The sequence below is a fragment of the Periplaneta americana genome, chromosome 13, assembly GCF_040183065.1.
Source record: "Periplaneta americana isolate PAMFEO1 chromosome 13, P.americana_PAMFEO1_priV1, whole genome shotgun sequence".
Taxonomy (NCBI): domain Eukaryota; kingdom Metazoa; phylum Arthropoda; class Insecta; order Blattodea; family Blattidae; genus Periplaneta; species Periplaneta americana.
The window spans coordinates 86565192-86592406 of NC_091129.1; the positions used below are offsets into that span (position 1 = coordinate 86565192).

At 34.7% G+C, this 27215-nt stretch overlaps 1 protein-coding gene across 1 annotated transcript; it reads left to right on the top strand.

The window, feature by feature from the left end:
* The first annotated feature begins 7817 nt into the window (after positions 1-7817).
* LOC138712086 (sodium-coupled monocarboxylate transporter 2-like) lies at positions 7818-25591 on the top strand. The gene is made up of 9 exons (XM_069843480.1): positions 7818-7881; positions 9551-9705; positions 10369-10509; positions 12848-12956; positions 15182-15291; positions 16581-16764; positions 18380-18466; positions 20994-21151; positions 24607-25591. Exons 1-9 carry the CDS (start codon positions 7876-7878, stop codon positions 24893-24895), a joined length of 1239 nt encoding a protein of 412 aa, XP_069699581.1. The 5' UTR covers positions 7818-7875; the 3' UTR covers positions 24896-25591.
* The last annotated feature ends 1624 nt before the right edge of the window (positions 25592-27215 follow it).

Here is a 27215-nt window from a genome sequence, read left to right on the forward strand (position 1 = left end):
TTGCGTGTTGAGATGCTTTTGTAGTCTGTTTTTTGTTCTGTATGCAATGCTGTAATTTAATTTCTTGAATGAGGTTGCAATCTTGTATGTCTTTGTTTTCGTATATTATTGTGATGTATGTATAATAGGCAACATAATAAGAAAGAAAGAACCTAATTGTTGTGGGCTATCTTCAGAACTGGTTGGTCCTGGCCTTCGCGCCTTCTGTTTGCGCTTCCTGTGGGGGTGTATTTGTGTAGTGTAATGTGGAGTCAAAAGTGTGTGTGTTCTGAAATTGAGTTGTGTGTTGAGAATTTCATGCAGGTGGGGTTTTGTATTCCTGTATATTTCCTATTGTTCTAGTGTGTTTAGTTTCTGGTTTTTCGGTTCAATATGTAGAATTTCTATGTCTGTGTTTGTTTCATTCATTCATTCATTCATTCATTCATTCATTCATTCATTCATTCATTTATTTTATTCCATAGATCTTACATGAGCAATGAAGCTTTAAGATGTGGAACATGTCAACATTTTACAATATTACAATTACAACTTTTACAAATTTTTATAGTTTTACAATTTAGTAATTTTCTACAATTTTTACAATTTTGTACAATTTTTTTACATTTTTTTACATTTATTTATTTATTTATTTTTTTTTACATTTTGGCGAGATGTAGTGAGATGAGATGAGGTCCGAGGATTCGCCAAAATATTACCCGGCATTTGCCTTTTCGGTGGGGGAAACCTCGGAAAAACCCAACCAGGTAATCAAATCAAAGGGGGTAATCAAATCAAAGGGGTTGATGCCAAGGACTCGCCATAGACCATCCGGCTTCAGTCCCACGGATGGGGAAAACCTCCGAAGAAACCAAAGTCCAAAGGGGGATCCAACCCAAGCCCGAACGCAGCTCCGGATCAGCGGCCCGGCGAGTCTGCCGACTGAGCTACATCGATGGCTCTACTAAAAGTATACAATACATAGCCAATCAGATTATTAAATTTACAAACGCAAACGATCATTCATAAGTTGAGCTATATTATAATGCAAAACAATTTAATTAAATTTAAGGCATAAACAATTCAACCAGTTGTGATATACAGAAATTGATCATACATATCATGCAAACTACTTCAAATTACAAACACAAACAATATCAGTAGAGCTATATAGATTACTATTCAATTTAAAGCATATACAATTCATCGGTCAAAACTATACAAATATATAAAATACAATGTAGCATACTTTCATTAAGCTATACAAATTTGTGCAATTAATATCAAGTAGATTAATTCAATTTATAATCATAAACAATTCATCAGTTGAGCTATACATATTACCATTCAATTTACAGTAGGTCTATATACAATTCATCAGTAGAGCTACACAGACTAGAAATAATTTTAAGAAGATATACAATTCATCAGCCAAACTATACAAACATATACAATCAAATTAGTTCAATTTACAAACTTATTTTCGTTAAGCTATACAATTCATATGAAGTAGATTAATTCAATTTATAAGCTTAAACAATTCATCAGTTGACCTATACAGTATACTCTTCAATTTACAGTACATACAATTCATCAGTTATGCTAAACAAAAAATACAATACATAGTAAACAGATTAAGTCAATATAAAAACATATTTTAGTTGAGCTATATAAAATTGTACATGTCATTTAAGTAGAATAATTCAATTCACAAGCATAAACAATTCATCAATTGTGTAGAAGGTATGAGTATGTAGAAATTTGGTTAATTCTTTTCTGAACCTTTTCTCGTTGTTCTTCAAATCTTTAACATAATTAGGCAGTTCATTGAAGACTGTTATACATGAATAGCGAACTCCTTTTTTAAAACAGCTTAGACTAACAGAGGGTAGATGAAGATCTGATTTATGTCTTGTATTAAAATGATGGAGTCTTGATTAGTACTGAATTTATTTTGGTTCTTAATATACAGCATCATTAGGGAAAGAATGTATTCACAAGGTAAAGTCAAGATTTCTAAGTTTCGGAAAATATTTTTTACATGAGGTCCTTTTATGCACACCGGCCATTATTCTTATAGCTTTCTTTTGTAAAACAAAAACGTGTTTAGCTTCAGACGAGTTACCCCAGAATATTAATCCATATTTCATTACAGAGTGAAAATATGCAAAGTATGACATTTTAAGTAAGTTTATATCACCAATAGTAGATAAGGATCTTAATGCATAACAGGCAGAGCTCAATTTACGAGTAATACATTCTATATGCGTTTTCCAGTTCAAGTGATTATCCAATTCTAAACCAAGAAACTTTGTGCTTATAGATTCTTTGAGATGAGTTCCATTTAATCGAATATTGTAGGAAACCTGAGCACTATTGTGTGTACTAGATTTGACTGCACTGGTTTTATCAACATTAAGTGCTAGTTTATTTGCATGGAACCATTCATTCATTAGATTCAGCACTGTATTAGAAGTGTTTATAAAATGATCGTATTGTTTGCTTGAAATAATTACACTTGTATCATCTGCAAATAAAATTACATGGGATGAATTGTTTATGGTCTAGGCTAAATCATTAATATAAACTAGAAACAACAATGGACCTAAAATTGACCCCTGCGGAACACCATGTTTAATATTTCTAAATTCTGAATAAGTAATTTTATGACTATTTGGTACATTTATTTCTACTTTTTGTTTTCTATTTGATAAGTACGATGTAAACCAACCCAACATCTCATCTTTAATACCATAAAACTTCAATTTTTTTACTAATATACTATGGTCTACACAATCAAATCCTTTAGCCAAGTCACAAAAAATCCCACCTACATGTAGTTTCGAATTTAATGAATTTAGTATTTCATCCACCAAACTAAAAGCAGCATTCTCTGTCGATTTTTGTTTTCTAAATCCAAACTGTTCTAAAACTAATATATTGTTGGACTCCAGGTAATTATATAATCTATTATACATAACTTTCTCAAACACTTTTGAAAATGTTGTTAATAATGATATGGGTCTGTAATTAGCAATAGAACATTTATCTCCCTTTTTGTATATTGGTTTTACTATTGAATATTTGAGTCTTTCTGGAAAAATACCACATTGCATTGACAAATTGCATAGATAGCTTAACGGAGGGGATAATATTTCAGAACAAGCTTTCAGAACTTTACTTGGAATTTCATCATATCCAGAGGAATATTTTGTTTTTAGTTGTTTTATCACATGCATGATTTCTGCTGCGGTAGTGGGAATAAATTTGAGATCTAAAAACTCAGTGTTAAATGCATCAGTTAGGTAACCAAGTGCAGCATCTTCTGCACAATCTTGAATGTTTAAGTTCTGAATAATATTTATATAGAAGTCGTTAAAATGATTTGCAATTGATTTTGGGTTATCTATTTTACTATCATTGATTTTAATGCAAGTAATATTTTCACTCTTTGAATATCGATTAGTTTCATTTTTAATAATATCCCAAATAGTTTTAATCTTATTATCTGAATTTTGTATTTTTTTCATTCAGATACATTTTCTTTGCATCTTTTATAACTTTTGTCAAAGTTTTACAGTAATTCTTGTAGTAATTAAGAACATGAGGATCATCACTATTCCTACTCATTAAATATAGATTCCTTTTTCTAGCACATGATATTTTAATTCCCTGAGTTATCCACATGTTTTTACTTTTACATTTTTTCACCACCTTGACTGGAAAACATTCATTGAAATAATTCGTAAATGTAGTGAAAAATGCATTAAATTTAGTATTAATATCAATGGTATCGGTACTATATACATTTTCCCAAGATTCATTTTGTAGACATGTATTTAAATGATGAAGAGATTCAGCATTTATAATCCTTTTTCTTATTTTTAGATTAACACTTTGGAATTTTTCACTCATATTGAAAACACTTAGAATTTGTGCATCGTGATCAGACAGGCCATTGACTAATGGTACTGTTGAATAGGAATTCAATCTACTTTTATCTATAAATATATTATCAATGGCAGTACTACTTCCAGCTTGTGTTCTGGTTGGAAAACTTACTGTGTGACTAAGATTATAAGTTTCAAGAAGTGAGTTTAATTTTCTTTTACATGAGCTTTCTGATAGATAATCTATGTTTATGTCACCACAGATTACATATTCGGTATGTGATTTATAAAGTCTTTTCAATAATGAATCTAAGTTAGTTGTAAATTTCTTATAATCTCCCATTGGCGCCCTATAAACACATAAGATAATTAAATTTGATATCTCATAACCAATTTGTATTCCACAGATTTCAATATCTTGTTCAAGGCAAAAATCAGATATATCAATTTTACTAAATAATAGATCCTCTCTGATAAAAATACAGGCACCCCCTTTTTGGAAGACATGTCTACAGAAATGAGAACCTAATACATATCCATGTAAAGACAGTTGTAATATTTCCTGTTGCTTCATATGATGTTCAGTTATACATAATATCTGAGGTTTATGCTTTTGAGTTGCTAAAGAAGTGATCAATTCATCAGTTTTTTGTTTTAATCCCCTAATGTTTTGATGAAAAATAGTGAAGTTACTGTGTTCATTACTAGAAACATCAGAGCATTTACAATTTAGTTGAACTTGTTTCAAACACCTTACTGGTGGGAGGTTTAACCTAGAAAAGGAGAAGCCCTAGCATTAACTAACACAGGAATATTACAACTCTGCTTTTTAACATGGCTGCCTCTGATGCTATTAGCAATAAGAACCGAAAGGTGCTCCTTGCCTCTACCATTCAGATGCAGGCCATGTGACGTATATTCATACCTTCTTATAGGACTTACATCTATCAAACCAATGTGTGATGCCCCAGGTCTCATCAGAGCCCGCTCAAGCCGCATATTCACACTCCGCACCCTCCTGTGAAGATACGGCTTGTCGTACCTGCCGAAAAGACTGAGAAATCCCACATTGGTATGGCTGTTCATCTCAATTATGTTGTTGACATCTTTCTCAATAGAATAGTTACAATCGTTATCAATACTGGCCCACCCACTATAACTACATGATCCCTCTTAGAAAAATCTGAACTCAATTTCATCATATCCTCAACAACATTCTTGAGAGGAGCATTAGGTGTGGTTGGCATTTGTGATGTGTTCCGCATTTGTAGAAGTGTTTTGTAGTTTTGTTGTGGCTGTGATGTGTTCTTGTAACATCTTTGAAATGTTCTGCTGTCTGTTCTATGTAGAAGTTGTTGCAGGTGTTGCATTTGAGTTTGTATACACCTGTGTTATAGTATGTGTATGTTTTCGTTGTTTGTGTGTTGAGATGCTTTTGTAGATATTTTTTGTTCTGTATGCAATGCTGCAATTTAATTTCTTGATTGCAATCTTATGGGTGTTTTTGTTTTTGTATAGGCTATTAGTGTGATGTATGTATAATAGGCAACATAATAAGAAATACAGAACATAATTACAAAAAACATAGCAACACAACACAAACAAAACAAAAAATACGCAAACAGAAAGCGCGAAAACCAAGGCCAACCAGTTCGTAAGATAACCTACAACAGGTTGAAACTAATCACCAAGTTACCGTAACCTAGTATTTAACACGCGAAATCAATAAACTACATATTGTTTTTATTTTAGTAGGTTATTTTACGACGCTTTATCAACAGCTTAGGTTATTTAGCGTCTGAATAAGCTGAAGGTGATAATGCCGGTGAAATGAGTCCGGGGTCCAACACCGAAAGTTACCCAGCATTTGCTCATAGTGGGTTGAGGGAAAATCCCGGAAAAATCCTCAACCAGGTAACTTGCCCCGACCGAGAATCGAACCCGGGCCACCTCGTTTCGCGGATAGACGTGCTAATCGTTACTCCACAGGTGATATATTGTTAGAAGTTGTGTAGTCAAGATAATATAAATTTAAATTTAAAATTTTTCATTATTTATAATATCAAAACATAAATTTTTAAATTTAAAACTAGAACTATTAGAATTGACAAGATTAGGATATTTAAATATAAATTTGTTACAAATTCTTGGACCTAAATTAGTACTATTATTAAATATTGTAGCAGTGCTGCATTTTGGTAAACAGGAGTTGTTCGAAAATTAATAAGGAGAAAATAATTTTCTTAACAATTATTGTTCTCTAATTTTCTAATTCTCAAATATCTACCTTGTTCAGTCCCTCTTAAAAAGGAAATCATCTTATCCTGTGTACTAAAATTAGTTAATTCATTGATTCATAGTTTTATGCTAAATAGCCCTTCACTGCAATCCAGCATTATCCAATTTCCTATATTTTCCGCCTTTCTCTCAGTCTCCGCATACGATCCATGTATCTTATCTTAATGTTGTCTATCATCTAATACCTTCTTCTGCCCCGAACTTTCCTCTCGTTCAACATTCCTTCCATGCATCCTACAGTAGGCAGTTTCCTCTTAGCCAGTGTCCCAGCCAATTTTCTTTTCTTTTTCTGATCAAATTCAACATTATTCTTACTTCATCCACTCTTACTAGCAAATCTTAATTCCTTATTTTGTCTGCCCATGTCACACACCCCTTTCTTCTCCATATCCACATTTAAATTTATTTCAGCTGTTGTTCCTCTTCACTTCGTCATCATGTCCATATCTCTGCCCTACACAATTCCACACCCCACACAAAACATTTCACTAGTTTCTTCCTCAGTTATCTTTCCTGAGGTCCTCAACAGATTCTCCTTTTTCTATTAAAAGCTGCATTTGCCATTGCTATCCTCCTTTTGACTTCTGGCAGAAGCTCATATTACTGCTTATAAAATACCCCAAGTATTTGAAAATGTTCAGTATTGTTCATGTACTACCTCATTTCGAATTCGTAGATTCACTTCCGCAAGATTACTTTCTTTAATGAAAGATTAGTGGAACGGAGAAAAATTCTCTCCGGATTTGAACTCGGGTTTTTTTAGCTCTATTTGCTGATGCTCTATCCACTAAGCCACACCGGATTCCCATCCCGATGTCGGATCGAATCCTCTCAGTTTAAGTTCCACCTTTTGGGTTACCTCTAGTGGCCTACCCTCATGCACTGCGTCGTAGATGTATGACAGTGGGACCATGTCCACACACACATGTGCAGAGGTACACTCATTATGAGTGACCAAGTGGCCGGGATCCGACGGAATAAGTGCCGTCTTAAATCACTAAGTGATTATTCGCATATCATAATATATTATTATGATGTACCAAAGTACATATAATATCTGCACGGAAATATCATATGTACTTCGGTACATGATAATAATAATTACTTCCTTTGCTTTTTTTTCTATAGCCATGTCCTTCGTTTTGTTTGCATTTACCTTCATTCCATATTGCTCACGGCTATCATTTAGCCCTTAATGTTATCTCCTCTTGTGCTACAACGTCGTATCATGAGCAGTCTTAGGCTTTTCATCAGAGAAATTTATCTCTCTCTGTGTTCCAGTACTTAGAGCTTAGATTCAATCATCATGTACGAAGAGCGGTGTCATTTCTCTCTACAATTGACCAGATCTTGAGAGTGTCAATGGCTGTTTATGTTACGTCGCTGGCTTTCAGTCAAGGCAAGTAAATTATATGATATATTTGCTTGTCAAAAAAGTACGTATGTTTTGCAGACAAATACAGTAGTTTCTTTCATGAGCTGATTGTACAAGTTTGTTCATGCCCAGTATCAGTAATTGAGTCCTTGCTCGTATCATTCGTTTCACAAACCAATGTAAACCATAAGTATGTGATCACTAAACTTGTAGTACAATGTGACCAAACATTGGGCTTTAGTTATAATTATAACACTACCTTTCTTAACAGTTATAGGTATCGGAGTAGAGGTGACATCCCCAGCTATCTCATTTCTTTGCATCTTGTACACCATGTTGGTGAGTTTGAAGTGAATTATACTCACACAACCATTTCAATATATATAGTTTCAAATCGTTGTGAACTACAGGCTCGTGGAAATGAATAATATAAGTTAAACTCAAGCAATCAATGAAGTTATATCCGTGTTGAAAAGAGAATTAGAAAATATAATACAGTCTGTCTGTACTGCTTCCCTGCAAGCTTGTGCAGGGCAGACACAGTTTACCGAGTTCTTCTTGAGATTTCGAAACATTCATCATATGTTTACAAAAATAATAATAAATAATTTTCACTTCTTGTTCATATTTCATGACTTCAATAATATCCTAAATCCTAGTAATATGTGTAATGGTGCTCATAGTTCAACGGGAGTGTCTACTGAATATAAATTTGGTGTCTGAAAAAGATTTGTGTGATTTTATCTGTGGGCCTAAAAATTGAACTGAATAATGAAACAAATAATAAATAAAGATAATGCAAGTTTGACTCTCGAGGCATGTAGCTCATATTTCTGTAACTTTATCAACCAATCAATAGTTGACAGTTCGATATGTTAGAGGCTCCGATGTTCAAGAACTAATAAGCAAACATTCTGATGGGGACAGATAAAATAGTCTTTTTTTTTCTTCCATCATATTAATAATGTGAAAACAAATGCTTATACAAATTTTGGCCACTCCATCGCAATTACAAAGCCGTCTAGAAAGTGATTTTCCCTGGAATCGTTTACAAAAAAAAAATCACAATATCATGGGAAAGATTTATTGAAGCAGATACAGCATTTGTTGAACTATTTTTTAACGTATTCCCCACTGGAACCGAGACATTTGTCATACTATGGGACCAATATTTGTATCCTTGTGTCGTGTTGTGCACCTCTCTGTTGATCCCACGGTGTAACAAATGTTTCAATTCTGATGGGAAATATGTTGCAGAATAACACAACAATTGCTGTATCTGTTCCAATAAATATTTCCATGAAATTGTAATTTTTTTTCTGTAAATGGCCCCAGGGAAAATCACTTCTGAATGGCCTCTTAATTGCGGTGGAGCGGCCAAAATTTGTATAAGCACTTGTTTTGACATTATTAACATGGTGAAAGGAAAAAAATTACTTTTTATCTGTCCCCATGAGAATGTTTGCTTGTAAGAGAACGATTTAACAAATTAATAACATAAACAAATCAATGGTAACTGAATAGATATCTCAGTGTTCTAGAAACTGACATAATTTAATTTACATGCATGAATAGTTAATTAGTTGAGTAAAAGATATTTACATGTAGAAAATTTGTTAATTCTGTTGTAAACCCTATGTTTTGTTTGCCCTATGAAGCTCTAAGGTCATTATTTACGAAGGGCGTTGTGAATTATTAATGAATAGTGAACTCATTTTTCATAACAAGTGAGACTTACAGAGGGTAGATTGAGGTCGTCTATTAAAATTACTAATGTTCTGATTAGTACTAAAAGTATCCTTATTTTTAACATGCTACAGCACAGAGAAAAAGTATTTAGTAACAATTTAAATTAAATTATTACAACTTTCAATATATTTCTCTTCATATACACGTATATGACGTAAACATCTTATAAGTATTTTACCATGATATTTTTAATTTATCACATTTATCGATATTACTTAAAGATATTACAATCTGAATTACGATGATATAACATACTCAGGGTGGAATCAGAGCTGTTGTATGGACAGATTTACTGCAGGGAATAATGATGCTCATGTCAAGTTTGGCTGTTATCATCATCGGAATTCAGCAAGTGGGTGGACTGGACACTGTATGGCGAAGGAGCGAAGCCGGAGGAAGGATAAGATTTTTTGAGTGAGTACAGATTATTATTATTATTATTACTATTATTATTATTATTATTATTATTATTATTATTATTATTATTATTATTAGCCCCCTCCAGTACTCGCCCGGTATAAATTTGTAATCCACTGCTGTTTATCACGTCATCATCTCTCTGCTTTGAAAATCGACAACGTGTAATCTGCGTGAGTACTGGTGTCAAACATTATGGCGCCAACACTGAAGGGTTAAAGATGACATATTAAGGTCACAATAATTATACAACAATGTTTATTTAAAATGAGTAATTTGTGAAGTAGCTACTATCTTCTTATTGTACATTGTAGACAATTATAGAAGATTAAAGTCTGCAGAAAGTTTCCTTTTCTACCTTTCAATTGTATATTGTTTTATGGGTTCATGAATTTGTTTTCATATATGTAATTGGGACAAATGGAATGTAATATGTTTTTAACTCAGTAAATATTTCTACAATAGAATTAGGTTGTATCAATTCTCTTCTGACAGCTATTAAGGCCTGATCTAAATGTAATAAATTTTCATTAGATTCTAATATAATTCAAGCGCTTTCTTCGAAATATTTTATCCATGCTTAAGTGTATATCGCTATATTTATTTGCATATTAATATTGAAAATGTATCGGGTTGTAATAATATGAACTTTATTTCCAGATTTAGCGCTTCTCCTTACGTAAGACTGACTTTTTGGAATGCCATATTTTGTCAAATGTTCTTTGAAATTGGATTCGTTTCCCTCAACCAGTCCATTGTGCAGAGATACGTTTCCCTACCAACGTATTCAAGAGCACGCATGTAAGTTATCTACATTAAAAGTTCATCACTTTGTGTTGTAATCTCTGAAAAAAAGACTACTCTCACATGTTACACACTGTGTAACTGAGATTCATTTACATAATGATGAGTAGGTTGCCATCATAATATAAATAATGAGTAATTTGTGAAGTAACTAGTAGTCTATCTTCTTATCTTACATTGTAAATCTAATAATTTTATTGTTATTTTAAGCTACGTTCTTGCTAATGAATTTTCTGAAGAACAATGAATTCAAATTCACGTTGTTCATTTCTTATTGTAATATCTGAAAAAAATTACTACTGTCAAATATTTTAGTGTGTAAGTGAGATTCATTCACTTCAGCGGTCGTCAGCACGGAGCACTCTGGGACTAGCGTCTCTTACCCGCGGAATACACAGTGCACCATGGTGCACTCGTAGCTGCTAGCGGGTATGCTCTCTACCTATTCCTGCTGCACGACGGGGCTCATGGGACGGCTCTGCTTACCCTTTTCACATTTCAGCGAGTGCTGACGACACTGATTCACATAATAAAGAGAAGGATACTACCATTGTTAAATTTATAGCGAGTCTATTGAAAAGTAGGAAGTATTTTCTTATCATTAAATGCAACAATTTTATTGTTATTTGAAGCTACGGTCTAAATCAGCGGTAGCGAAAATGTAATCGTGCGCCGAGCCACTGTGTAACCTGCAACGTGCATAGCATCTATGGAGGGAGGCGGACATCCGAAGGGGAAGTAAAGCAACTGTCTGACTTATTAACGGATTTTCATTTTCCTTCCGTCAAGCACTTAAATATAATTTTATACAGTACAAGGCTACAAACCAATGTTTAGTACGTGTAACGAAGAAATAAATGAACAGTAAATGAACATCAACCTAAAATTAACTGTCTTCAGAATGTCTCTGAGAAAAAGTTTCAAAATCAGGAATTATGTCACTTACTGCCAGTCGTAGTTGATCACGAAGGTATTTGTCTGTCAGTCGTGATCTAAATGTGGTTTTTACTATTTTAATTGTTGGAAATATTTTTTCACAACGCAAGTTGTAGCGAACATGGCTTCAACAGAGCAAGTGAAAAAACGAAGCTTCGGATATTTATTTTTCGGCAAAGATTTGAAAGTTCAACATTTGTCAAGTCCTTACATCTAGCTTTCATTTAACATCACACATTGTAAATCTGTGAGTTTAAATTGAAGAGCTAACCGCATTATTCGTACATCTACTGAAAAAGGATCGACGTACAGAGATGATGATGATGATGATGATGATGATGATGATGATGGTGATGATGATGGTGGTGATGATGATGATGATGATGATGATGGTGATGATAATGATAACACTTAACCTTTTCATGTTTCATGAGTAACATGTAGTATAATGCCGTTTTATGTTATACAACCGTTTTTCTCGTAATACTTGTGAACAAATCATGCATTTAATATTACCATCATATTGACAGCAAAAAATGCGTCCTCCCATCCTACTTGGAATTATCGTACATGGTTTCGAGAGAGACATATGCCACTCGCAGGTCAGAGACAAATACATGGAACGGAGTTTGACTCCAGTGAGTGGGAGGGTGGGGGTTGGAGGAGGTTAGAAGCTGGCGAAATGCACACTATCACTGCGAGCCACAATGTCTCGCGAGTCACGTTCTCCCCACGGCTGATCTAAATAATCAACTGCCAGAAATATTGTGATTTCTGTTTCATTTCTCGTTAACACAAGTTTTATGTAGTATTATATAAAAATTTATTTTCTTATTTTTGATCACATACAAATAGACTACCTGTTATCATCTCATATTTGAATATTTGAATGAATTTGTCATTAAGCAATACCTTTTTGGTGAGGCGGCACTTCACAATTGGTATACAGTGCCGTCTTCCCGTTTTACAACGCCTCTCGTACAAGTTATTAGGTCATTAATTATTTGTAATTCATTATTACATTTCTTCTACTCTGTCTTTTCTTGTCCGTCATCATTTCTTCGACAAACCTTATTCCTCTTCCATTAACACACCAAAATATTATACTTATTATCATCTCATATGAATTTTAATTATAATAAATAGTTTGAAATAAGTTAGGCCTACGTTCATAATTTTCATTTAGAATTCTATAAAAAGAAAGGAGTCTCTGTGAAGTGCTCAAAATATAAGAAGACCTATGTATCAATTTGAAGTCAACGATTTTAAAACTGAATTGCGTGATAAAGTTTATTGATAGTCTCCTTTGTTACTAATTAAAGAAGATAAAGAGAAAGTGTATATAGTGTTCATTTCCAGTGTTTGGTCTGTCATATTTATCATCTAATAAATGTTACAGGTCTGTAATTTCTTCCTGCATTGGATTGGTGGTACTGTGGTCTCTAGGCTGCTTTTCAGGACTTGTCATCTACTCCAAGTATTATGAATGCGATCCCCTCAAATCTAAGGTATTTATTATCTAGTAAATTTTAAAATAAATTTCAATACATCATTTATGATTTATTAAAGATTCAAACACAACATTTCGGTTCAATTTGTAGCAACTGGAGGGCGTGTATTTCTGCCCGGTCTCTGTTGATGTACGTATGTCAACGGCTGTTGACAGTTATTTCTGCGAGGTTTATACGAAACTCGCAAAATTACGCAAGATGTTTAAATAAGCCAAAAAAATAATTTGGTTAGATACTTATTATAAGGTTTATTTCGAAACAACTTATTTTGTAATAAGCAATTAAAGGATAATCATTTACAGGGAGATTTGATTTATATGAATTTGACAAAGCGTGTGTTATAACCTCATGTCGACTTTTAATTTCATGAAATTCCATCCTACTTTTGACTAACATGTAGGTTTGCCTTGCATTGTTTTGAATGTCATATAACCTCATGTATAAAAACCCGAACGTATCTTTTATTGTCATGTCATCTACAGATAGTGTATTTTGGATATCATATTGGTTTTGCATGCCTCAAAGCTTCATTCTACATTTCACTGCACTGAAACCTTGTCATATAACCTTCTCCTATATTTTAATGTGAAATTACCGCAGGATACTTATTTATGTCATATAAACTCATATTATTTAGGGATGTAATATACTTTCAATTAATATTTAATATCACAAAATCTCATTGAAATTTTGGATGTCATATAACCCGAGGATTTAATGGCAAACCATATATTGTACATTCAACCTCATACAATTTCATTTTATTTTTTAATGTCATATAACCTCAATATTGTTTTGGATGCGACATAAAATTCTTTTATTTCTGGATGTTATAACCTCCGAATTTTGAAGTCAAATTACCGCATGCTATTCATATGCCATATGATATCATTCTATTATTCGTTGCCATGTAATATCTCTGATATTTAATATCATAACACTTCATTCTATATTTGGATTCTATACAAAGTTGTGCTTTAATTGACTACCAAAAATATTAAATTATATCCTCATGAATCACTCTATATACCAAAAATGAACAATTTAAAGTGATGTCACATCCAAAACTAGGAGGAATATATATACATTTACTAGTATTTATTTATTTATACCTATCAGAGATAAGACCATTAGGTCTTCTCTTTCCCTCTACAAGTGGATTAAACTACAATATGAATAAAATTTAAATTATAATTGCAATTAATATTAAGTTAATATTAAATTTATAATTATGACAATTACAATAAAAATCAGTGTACGAAAATATTATCTGACTAATAAAGGTTAGACAATTTACATAGTTATATGACATCCAAAAGCTGAACGAGATTATATGATATCCCAAAAATATAATGAAGTTGCATCCAAAAATAGAACAAAGATTATTACGATATCGAAAAATGAAATGAAATTATATGATGTTATATGCTATCCAAGAATAGATTTAGGTTAGATGACATCCAAAAATTGAACGGCGTTACTTCACATCCAAATTAAAGAAATGGTTTATGTATTTGAATATACAATCTCTTAAACCCTATTTTCACCCGAAAGTACATTAGGGTTATAGTTATAGACGGAAATTTTGTATTATTATAATAAGAATAACATTTTACGTATAGTGCTTCCAAAATTAGAATGAGCTTACATGGCACAAATAAATGGTATGTGGTAATTTGAATTACAAAATCAGTAGGAAGTTATGTCATATCCAAAACGTAATGGAGTTGTATGCCATTTAAAATAAGAATAAGGCTATATGAAATTCAAGAATAAAATATAGTTGTACGAGGTTAGACACTCAATTTGTATGACCTTTAATTAAGGCATGAGGTTACAAGACATCCAAAATTGGAATTATGTTTCATAATATTAAATATTAATCGATATTATATGACATTTTAAAATTGCATGACGTTGAATTTCATAAATGAATACCATGCGGTAATTTCGCATTCAAATTTAGAAGGAAATTATATAATAATGAGAAATGAAATGAGGTTGTATGACATCGAAAATGTTCATTAAGTTATTTATGAACAAAATAAAGTTTTATGGAGTTAAGTATACAATTTCTCCAAATTTCTTTGGAAATATTCTCCGTAAGTGCCGGTAAGCCTTCGTGAATCATGCCATATAACCTCCACGATATTTGGGACGTTCATTGTATAGTACTGTAGGCCTATTTCCTTTTTAAAATGTATTATTTACATTTGAAACAGGTAATTCAGAGGCCAGATCAGATATTTCCCTATTATGTGATGGATATCTGTGCCTCGATTCCAGGACTCCCTGGTCTCTTCGTGGCAGGAGTATTTAGTGCAACATTAAGGTAATTACAAAGTTTATATGTCACCATCACCTGCCTTCACAGAATTGAGCCCTTGGGTATTTATCATTTATTAGCGAATATATCAATGATAGATAAAAAAAACTCCCTTGATAGTTGGTCAGCATGTAGCTTAAAACAAAAGATAACAAAATTACACGTGATACGTATCTAATCTCTTGGAATCGAGTTCCGGTCCCTTGAATTTGTTTGTAGAAATGATATATTTGAGCCACAGCAAATTCCAAGTTCATAGCAACTGTACTTCTGGAAACAGGTTCCGCTTAGTACGGCGCAGTTCGATAAGTGACATGGGCAAGTGACAGCCCGCTTAGCGGTGATTCAGCGCAACAGCTTTCGTCAACAACATCACTCAATTAACATATTATATTACAGATGTCATGCATTAGCTTATCTTATAATAATATTGGAACTCTTAATAGTGAAAGCTTCGTGCAAACATTTCGTACTATTTCTTCTCCCTTTCTAATGTACGGTAAAGTTGCCTATTTCCGTGATACTCCTAATCCCGTGATATTTTTTCTTAAATTGAATGTCAGTCAAAGATTAGCCATTTGATCATAGAGCCAGATATCTTTCTCGAAAGAGTGCATCTTCCGCCTACTTTTGAGACATCGGTAAACTTCCTAACAATATACCCAATCTTGTGACATTGAGTGAAAAAAAGTATCACGGCATTAGGCAACTTTACCCTATACTGTGCTGCTACTAAACTGAAGTGTACTGAATGGAAATAAGCTATGTGTTAATTCTCTAACCTTGATGTTCGGTCAGTCTGTGCTTTCTGTTCATACTATCCAACACAGATCTATCCCATGAGAGATTCAGGGGAAATGTAGACAATATTTCTTAGGCAGTCGCGTTCGATTTATGATAGTAAAAGGACAACGGATGGCATTTACCTGAGTGAAAATAGTTTCACGATGAACGCCTTCTAACTTCAGAGCACTTCATTGAGGGTAGTAGCCAACTTTATCAGATACATCATATCGTAAATAGTCTTATGTTTATATAAACGTTAGAATTACACTTCAGATAAGAGCATTTGCAGATATTGGACTCCAATAAAAATGGTAGGAGGAACCTTTGTAAGACGTTATCAGGCTACCATGTATGTAAAATGATAATAATGAATATTATTTTATTTTAAATTATAGAAAATGTGTTTGGTGTCAAATTTATGACCCGGTATAGTTTGCATTTTATATAGGCCTAGTTGACACTTCTTTTGCTATGTTTAATTACACAATAATTTTTGTCCCTTTCCTCAGCACGATGTCCAGCAGTCTTAACTCTATGGGAGCCACACTTTACGAAGATTTCATCAGACCTTGCCTGAGAAGAAACGTAACGGATAAGACGGCAAATAACATTATAAAACTCATTGTGACTTTATCTGGCTTGCTCTGCATTTGTGTAGCTTTTCTTGTAGCAGAATTAGGCAATATTGTGCAGGTAAATATAATACGTTCTTTTAATGTGGGTCGGTATAACTTCTTTCCCGAGATCGAAGTGTAATGATGCATTTCTTACTACTGTTTAAGGTAAGGTAAAATACTCGTACGATTAATTCTCTACTTATTTCCAAAATATCGCATTGTTGTCCCATGAAGTTGTGTAGTGAACTCGAATTCAATTGCTTCAGGAGCTTATGTTTTATTTTCTAGATCAGGCCTAAGTCAACAATTTCTGTGAACATAGATCAGAAAAATAAAAACAGCTTTCGAGGTTTGTCTTTGTATTTTCCAAACTGAAACTTAGTCATTCCTCCTTTTTCATGACATATCAAACTTTTGTACATTAACCACAGTTTCTGCAATTCAGATTAGATTTGATTGTAAGCAGTAGACTTTCAGAAAATGTCACGTTCATGTACGCCAGTCATGTGAGTGTATAGCGCTTTCTCTTTCGAATCTGTTACCACACAAGTCGTCCAATCTTGAGGATGCTATAAATTGTAATTATCAACTTGAAACGGTTCAATATTACAGACATAACGTATCAAATTCGTTGAATGCTGTAAAAGAAAGTATTTTCCTCGCCTTAAGATACACAATAACTTTGATACAATAATTGCAATCGCTGTGCAGTAAAACAAAATATGTAGTTGTTTTTATTACAATGAAGAAAACTTGCATACAAACAAACTCATATGCGTTGTGTTTGAACAATCCTGATTGTACAAATATAAATTTTGATTTAGAAATTTACTTCAGTTTGTGGTTTTTCATGATATGAGAAAATTATGTGAGCATTGAATGTATTTATAAAACATCTTTAGATCCTGTCATAAAAACTGACTTAACTCGTTTTGGGATCAAACTCTTCAATTGGGTTATGATTGATTTTTGAGTTTTGCTTTAATTAGATTAGAGTGGGATGTATGGTAACATTCATCTCAAGAAACAATAATCCTTATGAAAATAATACAGCTTTTGTGAAATTGAATATAGTCTATTAAGGAAGTTGTGAGGTACACATTATATGAATGTGATTCTTTACATGAAATATATTATATGTATACAGGTGAAACGTAAGTAATGTCATTGATTTTAAGGGATTATTCTTTTAGATATTTCAAACAAAATGTTTAATTCAATTTTGCTATTTTTTGCTTAATTTTCGAGATAAAAATTGTTTTATGCGAAACATTTCATAGCGTATTTTTGGAAAGCTATTAATTTAATTTCCAATATGCTCAATCAATTTAAGAGATCAGTGTATTATGATAACAAATGATTTGAAGAATTTTAGTTTTTTCCTTTGAATGTCCAGAAATTCTTTCAATAATGTATTATCATAATGCACTGCTCTCTTAAATTGACTGAGCATATTGGGAATTAATTGAATGGCTCTCATGAAACACTCTATGAAATGTTTCATATCAAACAATTTTTTTCTCGAAAAGGGAACAGAAAAGAAGAAAATAGTATGGAAAATTTTTGTCTGAAATATTTCACAGATTAACCTCCTGGAAATAATTAAAAAAACATATCTTACAAATATTAAGGAATACACTATGCAACAATTTTACGACTTTCCAATATACCCATTCAAATTCTATTTTCAGATGCTTTATGCATTTGGAGGTATAACTTTGGGAGCAATTGTAGGAGTCTTCACTTTTGGGATGTTCTATCCTAGAGGAAATTCTAAGGTTAGTACCAGACACAAATAAAATTTTTCCACATTTCTTCTTAAGGTTTAATTTGACGTATTTTTCAGTGTATGCACCTTTCCGCTTTTATTGTGTAAGATCGTATATTTGTGTACCTATCCTGCAACATACACAAGTACTTACATCTACCTACATACATACCTACCCAACTAATTACACATCTACATACTCAACTAACTACTTACCTACGCACTTAGGCCTATCCATTCTTTTATCTATGAGCCCATCTAGCTATCCACTCAAACATCCCGGCATTTATTTCTCTACCTATTGTAGCCAAGTTGTGGGCCATCCTGCATCAGCCCATTATATAGCCAGTGCCAGCGTTTTTGGCGTGTGTCCTTGAGTAAAATGCCAGTCAGTGAGCACTTGTTGCCAGTGCAGCTGAGAACGGTACCACTGAGCACGTCACGTCATCAATCTGTCCACTGCGTCAAAGGCAAGACACTCGCACTTCGCATTACTGGGATGTGTCCTTGAGTGCACTGTACAATCTGTTGCTACTTAGGCTGAGAATGGTACCACCCCCTAACCACATGTGACGTCAACGATCTGTCAATGACAGTTGTCAGCTTTCTCGCCCACATTTTGTGGCAAAGATGAGATACTCTCTCTCAACGTTCCCATTACATATTTCACATGCCAGAAACGGTGGCAATGGCTGTACAGCCCGGTGCCATCCGCAGACGAGTAGCCCAATAAGTCTCAGTAATCATTAGCCGCAAACCTACCAGAATCAGCATCGTGAAAACTAAGCTGATAGTTGGGCCATCCTGCTTCAGCTTCGATACAGCCAGTGCAAATCCGCAGATGTGTATCCTGATAACCTTTAGAGAACCGAAGCTCCAAGCTCTCCCTATATCAACATCGGAAATCCGTACTACTCCTAAGACTTTACCCCAAGCATACTGTACCTTACTGACGAGTCTGACTCTGACCTACATGAGCATCTGTGGTTTCCCCGTGCGAGACAAGACGAACAAGTGGCGATGAACACTTTTCCCAGATCAGATTCAGCCTGAAGTGTAATTGTGGTGTGCTGTGCACATTAACTGAAGTTCAATAACACCCAATAATAATTGTCTGATTCTGTGTGAAGATCAGGCCTGTTCTTCATAGCCTAAATTACAAGGTTCCATCTCCTAACTTACAACATTCCGTTCTCAAGAACTGCAGGAAATGATAACGCATACGCTCGTCGTCTATGCCCGAAGAAATAACGAAATATATTTTATTAATTTATCAACAAAATAAAAGTAAAAATAGATATTACATTTCAGTCTCTTACCGACTTTATATAACACACAATAATTCTAACCATATAGTGGTACAGCGCCAGGCTGCAGCGTAGCTCAGGCTGTAGAGCATTTGCCTTCTGATTCGGGCTGCGCTCGGGCGTGAATTCGATTCCCGCTTGACCTGATTATCTGATTGGGGTTTTCCGAGGTTTTCCCCATTCGTGAGGCAAATTATAGTTAATCTAGAGAGAATCCTTGGCCTCATATCGCCAAATACAATATCAGTTTCACTAATTACATCGACGATAGGTAGGCCTAGTTTATACAAGTTCGTTAAATAAAAAAGTAAAGAAAGTAAAAAAAAATGGAGTAGGTTGTATCGGAGTGATAGCCACAAGCTTCTTGCGTCATACATCGCTGATAGAATTGCTGTTAAGTTAAACGTCAGTAGTAACAATCAACTTCTCTTCTTTTCAGATAATTACCAAAAACCCGGTAGGCTACATCTTCGCTGTGCTGGGAATCCTGGGAGTAACATTTTCTACGCATTGACAATAAACATTTCGCTTGCAATAGTAACCATCGTGCTCTTTCGTTTGTTACTCGTTGCTTATACGCCCACTCCCATTTGCGCTGCTTATGCTTCGATAATGTGATTTTTTCATTTTACTCAAGTTCACTCTTTAATTTTTTTCAATTTAACCTGTCTTCTGTTGATTTTTGCCCAATTGAGATTGTATAATCGTTACGAATCGCTTTACATCACTGCGAACGATCTATCCCTTCGCATTCTGAAGTTACACTGCCTTGGCTACCGCGCGACCTGCTAATTCGTGCCTCAAATTCCCCCCTGTTGCGTATCGCTGAATGATGTCACCCGATATAACACAAGGTCACGTAGGTTACATTGATCTTTTATCTGTCGATTGTCGTTAACTTTATTGGAATATGTCGTGTAGTTTAGAAATTATAGGCGCGACAAAATTGGCCTGATATTGTGTCGGTCGACATTCTCGGACGGCACCCTACTACTGGACCGATCTTAGAGACATATTCACGTCAGGAACAGCGTCGAAGGTTCGCGCAAATTCACCCGTACTCCTGTAATAATTATAAAATACGATTCGCCAACATGTTTATAAGCATATCTGTTTCGCAGATGGACCTTCAATGTACATGGGAATCTTCAAGTAATGTTTACTTTATAGAGGTATAAGTGTAACGTTTGTACTATTAATAATACTTAATGTGCTCATGTTGTTGATCAGGGCGCTCTAGCAGGCAGTGTATGCAGTTTCCTGATTATGTCTTGGATCGTCATCGGCACCGAGAAGGCCATTGCCGACAAGAAGATCGAGTTACCAGTACTACCAACCAGAATTGATGGATGCCAGTCAAATGTGACCCTTACAAATTCCACTCCAAGGTTAGTCTTCACTTACCGTAAAACAAGCGAAGCAAATTAGTTTGAAAATATAATTATGAAGCAATGTTACAGAGGACGAAACTGAAACTTGCTATAATAACCCATACAGAGTGGAAGTGATACAACTGTGCAAATTGAAGAAGGCAAAGGGGTACATCATAATAATAAAAAGTATTTTTTTAATTAAGTGCTTAGTACAGCCTTGGTTTTTCTCAACCGACTCATGCGAGGTGCGAGTCCCGCCTCACACAAATCCGGACTACACGAGACATAGTGAGTGGTAGAAACCACTCACTACTGTACTCCAACCACGAGAAAATCTTTGGGGAATGAAACGAAGCGGGGTAATGCTGTGAATGAATGTTGATGTCATAAGACGTCATAAGGTCACACACGTGGGTACTCTTATCTCTATTGACTAGCTCTCACAGCACAAACCATAACATTGATACACACATATTGATACTACCCTAGTTACAAAATTAGATCACTGTTAATCTCCTGGTCTTTTAATCTTTCCATACAGGAAATAACATATGCAGGAGAGAAGCATGGTTTTTAAACTGACGTTATAACGGTAATATTATCTATATACTTCGTTCCAATAGATGACGCAATAGTAAGCACATTCCTTTCACGGTTGATCTCCTGGTTGGAGAACAGTATCTCTCGTGTAGTCCGGATTTGTGCGAGGCGGGCCTCGCACTTCGCATGCGTCAGTTCAGAAAAACCAAGGCTTAAGAAAATTAAGCTCAAAGTCTGCGTAGTTTGGCAACAGTGCATTGCCGGCTCACCTACGAATACACCAACTCAGGTGTAAACTGCAGCATTCCGTTCCTTACTCACTTCAGCAAGGTTCCGAGACTTCCAAATGGTAGCAAATAACGATACGTGCTAGTCCCTTTGTTTAATTTGTAAGAAAATCATCCATTTTCTTTAAAACCTGCAGACAGATAAATCACTTCTTATCAGTTTCTCTAATGTTAAGAATTAAAATAGAATCCTACGTATAGAACTTATCGAGTGAAACACTGTTAACATTTAGGTGATAGTTATTTTTTCTGAGAAAATTATTCATTTGGGACTAATATGGTATTTGCATATTTTCTTTTTCACTATCCGAGGAATAAGCCGTTAAAATCTTTACAGTCATATTACTTCTACTCAATATGTTGATTAGGTAAGGTTATTGGAGCGAATAGAGTGGTCATCCCCCCGTTCAAAATGATAGGTCGAGGTCGAAAGACATACTCATCTAATTGAAATATTCTGGAACTGCTGAGCGATACTGTCACCTCTTAGACATTCCCAAACTACATCAGTATACGGGAAGTACGCAATGGATCTAACCACAAATTTCGAAGCTACTCGTACCTATAACCCGACCAGAATATTATTACCCGTGGCAGAAATCGGAACACATCTGTGTACATATTCGTCCGTCCCCTCAACATCCCGCAGCTTCAAACTGATGAAAGATGATGTAAGTAATAAACAAACAGCAGCGCCGTCAAGGCCAGGAGTAATAACATTCTGGTGAACTATAGATCGCTAACTGCCTATCACGGAAGCTTTAGGGACTGAGACAGTGAATTACATGTTCCGCCATTTGTCCAACAGGCACGAAATTATGTATTACTCACGTAATTCCTATTTGTGCACCCAAAAGCAGCACATATCACTGTCATAACGTCACACACGTTCTTGTCAGCATTAAAGCTGGCGACTTCTGATTATACTCATTTCAGTAGACTTAAAACCGGTGGTTTGTGCGCCTAAAAGCGACACGTGATATTGACACCTTTGTGCTAATATCACACTCAGTATGTATACTGCTCTTTTATACATTGTTAATAGAAATCTCTGGAGCAAAAACAGATTCTTTCTCACTTTAAAAATGGCGGCTTACGGCCTCACTTCCCGCTGCGAAGTTAGCGATCTGGCTAGGTTTGAAATCTGTCGGTTTAACTTTGTGTCATCACTAATAATGAAACCTCTCCTTCCTTGGACACGAGGTTGCTTACGCTTCAACTATACAGTGTGGGGTTCTTCTGAACTCTGCACAACAGTTAGAAGTAAACAAGAGTAGGTTTAAGACATACAGACAGAGTGGAAAATAAACGTTGCGCACTACATAGGCTATTCAGAACATTTGGAGTGAAATATCATCATCATAATCATCATCATTGGTACTACAGCCCGTTATGAGCCCTGGCCTCCCTCAGTAGGCGTTGCCATCTGTCTCTGTCCTGTGCAACAGTCCTCCATTTCCTGTATCCCATTCTTGCAAGATCCTCCTCCACTCCATCAATCCATCGCAGATGTGGTCGTCCTCGTATCCTTTGTGAGAATAATTTTTTACAAGGTTCTGATGCATCCATTCTTATTACATGTCCCACCCACCTCAATCTATTGGTTTTCATTATATTTATTATATTGAGCTCTTTAAACATGCTATATAATTCCCCATTATATCTTTTTCTCCATAATCCATTTTCAAAAACTGGACCATATATTCTTCGAAGAATCTTCCTTTCAAAAGGAGTGAAATATGACCACTAAAAAGTTGTTACTCTTGGTAGTCCTGTATGGAGTGTACAATTCAACTAAGGCGTACCTATTATTCGTATATTAGAAAAGATATATAAAGTAATGTCCACACCTGTGGAGTAACGGTTAGAGCGTCTGGCTGTGAAACCAGGTGGGCCGAGTTCGATTCCCGGTCGGGGCAAGTTACCTGGTTGAGGTTTTTCCGGGTTTTTCCCTCAACCCAGTATGAGCAAATGCTAGGTAAATTTCGGTGCTGGACCTCGGACTCATTTCACCGGCATTAATACCTTCATCTCATTCAGACGCTAAATAACCTAAGATGTTGATAAAGTATTGTAAAGTAACCTACTAAAATAAAAAAATATATAGCTAAAGTAATGACAGTAACACTACACTATAGGTTATAAATCGACTCGCTCAATTACTACGACACAGGACACGTAGTAGCAAAGTTCAGCACTGTTGCTGTAACCAGACAGTACAGAAAACAATTATTCTAAACCCTTTTCTCTCTGACGTCATGTACAATACTCGAGTCACATATATCGTTTTTACGAAGGAATTGCTTCATCTCTAGTAATCACATTCATATGAATATCATCACTTACCAGCATATTACTCTACCGAGGCGAGTGTAACCGCGGGCGTAATATGAACTATCGCGATGACGCTATTCGAACGCACAGAGCAGTACAAGTGGCGCTCTGGGCTGCAAGACTCCACTGGCCTCGGTCGAGTATTACCAATAATAATGTACTTGCCCGCTTTCTGTTTCGGGCATTTACCTTATCTCCCGTCACACAGGACGCAAGAGATAAGGCGTAAAGATCGTGTATTATAGCAATAAAAACAATCGTACTATTACTTATACTACCATCACAGAACAACTTATGCATATGTTTCAGGACAGAAACCGCAGTACAAGACGTTTTCTTTCTATATCGAATTTCATACCAATATTACACGCTGATAGGAATGGTCATCATGCTAGTCGTCGGAATTATAGTCAGTTTCCTGACAGGAGAACAAGACGCAGAGAACATTAATCCTGTTTTCTTCACACCAATTGTGAGGAAATACATTGAAAAGAACAGACAGAAATCATGCAGTATGCAATCCGCTCTACGCAGCTTACTACAACAGGATTTAGCAAGATGGCAGAAAGAGAATACGACTGCTACCGGTCTCTTGTGAAACTTCCTAATGACAATTATTGACAAAGTTCATTCCGAAGTGATACAGTGTTAAAAGTTGTGTAAGCAAGATGTATGGACAACGTTCATTTCTTTGTTAGTGTGAACTGCTTGTAATTGGAAAATGAAAAGTCTCAACTAAATATACCATCATGGAGGAAATAATTGTGCATTTTGCGAAGACTCAAATTCTAGTGGGTCAGTGAATTCACAAAATTTGGTGACATTGTATAGATAATTCATTAATTCCATTTCATTGTTTTTAATTAAATACACTGCTCCATCGATTTAGGAGTAAGTAAATGTCCACCTACTTTGATATAACACGCGGAGCAAGTTCCCTATAATCACAAGTATGGTGCTTGAGTAGAACAAAGACAAGTCTATGTACAGTAGTGGCAAAAAAAACCGGGTCGACCCTTACAGCTGATTTCAGAGCTTCGATCACTTCAGAACACGATAGACTGGTAATAAGACTTTCGTGGTTCCAATCTTGCGTGGGAAGGAAAATTTTTTGTGTTTCTTATTCAAATTTATTCTAAATACTTTTCGATTGCAGCGATATTTTATTACTTAATTAAATTACTATTCCCAGAACATGAATATTACCATCAATCGAAAAGTATTGGGAATAAATTTGAATACGGAACAAAAGAAAGTTTCATTCCCAGGCAGGATTCGAACCACAAAAGTCTTAGTTACCAGTCTATCGTGCTCTGGAGTGAACAAGGTTCAGAAATTGGTGCAAGGTTCGGACCGGTTTTGTTTTTGCCACTACTGTACACTGGTCTCGGTAGAGCATGAAAGTCGAGGAATATGATAGACAGTAAAATATTCATCATACGGAAATGGGTCTTTAAGATTTGTTAATTAATTATAAATAGTGAATCTCATGCAACGTTAATGCAAATTAATTTTATTTCCTATAATTTACCTATCTATAAAATACAATGATAAATAAATCAATAAATAATAAATAAATGTATGACTAAATGACTAAACAAATAAATTATAAATTGAATGACTGAATGAATAAATAAATAAATAAATAAATAAACAAAACCTTAATCTCTCGAGCAATATTCTTAATATTTGCACCGTTTTCTAGGCGTTGATTAATATTTACTTCGTCAGAAATACTTGGACGTGAACGTTTTGTAACATGATGCCTTATCGGTATGCGGAGGCTTGGATTCTCGTCACAACAGACCACATGTACTGTGTTCTTCTTTCTTAGGCGCAAACGCATTCTACTAAATCGGTGGAGCAGTGTAATTAATTAGGCTACAAGTATATAACAAGAAGAATTTTTAAAAATAAACACTAAGGACCATATTCATAGACATTCTTAGCGCGGGCTTCCGGTGGATGATCAGCGAACTAACGTTTTTCGTATTCATATGATATGATATGATATGATATGAAATGATATGATATGATATGATATGATATGATATGATATGATATGATATGATATGATATGATATGATATGATATGAATCCCGTACAAGAAACCAGTTGATAGCCGGGTCTAGTTTAGCACGTTCTTAGCGCGGGCTTGCGAAATGTCTGTGAATAGCATACTAGAGAACTTTGTCTAAGCTACCCTTGGTGACGGTTAAGGATATGGAAACTGAGAAATATGAGGGTAAAGTAATGAATACAATAAGATATTCCTCTGCTTTCGGTGATTGCCCGTGTTTGCCAGTCGTAAAGCAACACTAGAAATATGCAGATTATCTTGTACCTTGAACTTCAGCTTTCTTCGAAACAGTGTACAATAAGATTAATTTTGGACTCCAGAACTCGTTCCGTGCATTTGTAATACTTGCTATTTCTTTGCTTCTTTTCAATTCATTGTAGGGTTGATAGACGTCGGAAGGAAAAAAATCCCAATCCAAGAAGAGGAGAAATTAAAACACAATTATTTCGCACAAATTAACATAAAGGTCTCATATTCCCTGTAATCATGACTAATGTAGATTTATATTTTTAAAAATTTGCTTCAAAACGTCGTATTAATGCTAAATACATAAATACGTATATGTATAATGAGGATATATGAGACAATTTTCTTAATACTCTCATCAAGATGTTCTCTCAGGTGTAATAAAATGCTTTCTCTTCTTGGTAACATATTCAACTGAAGTAAAGAAGACATTATGCCATCCCATGTTTTATTACGTTCGTCGTTTGCATTAACATACATTTATAATGCAAATGGAAATGATTATACAGGGAGTAAACGGCATACGTGAACAGTATTAGAGGTAATCAGGTTAATAACATGATGTAAAAAATTTCCCAATCTTCGAAGATTT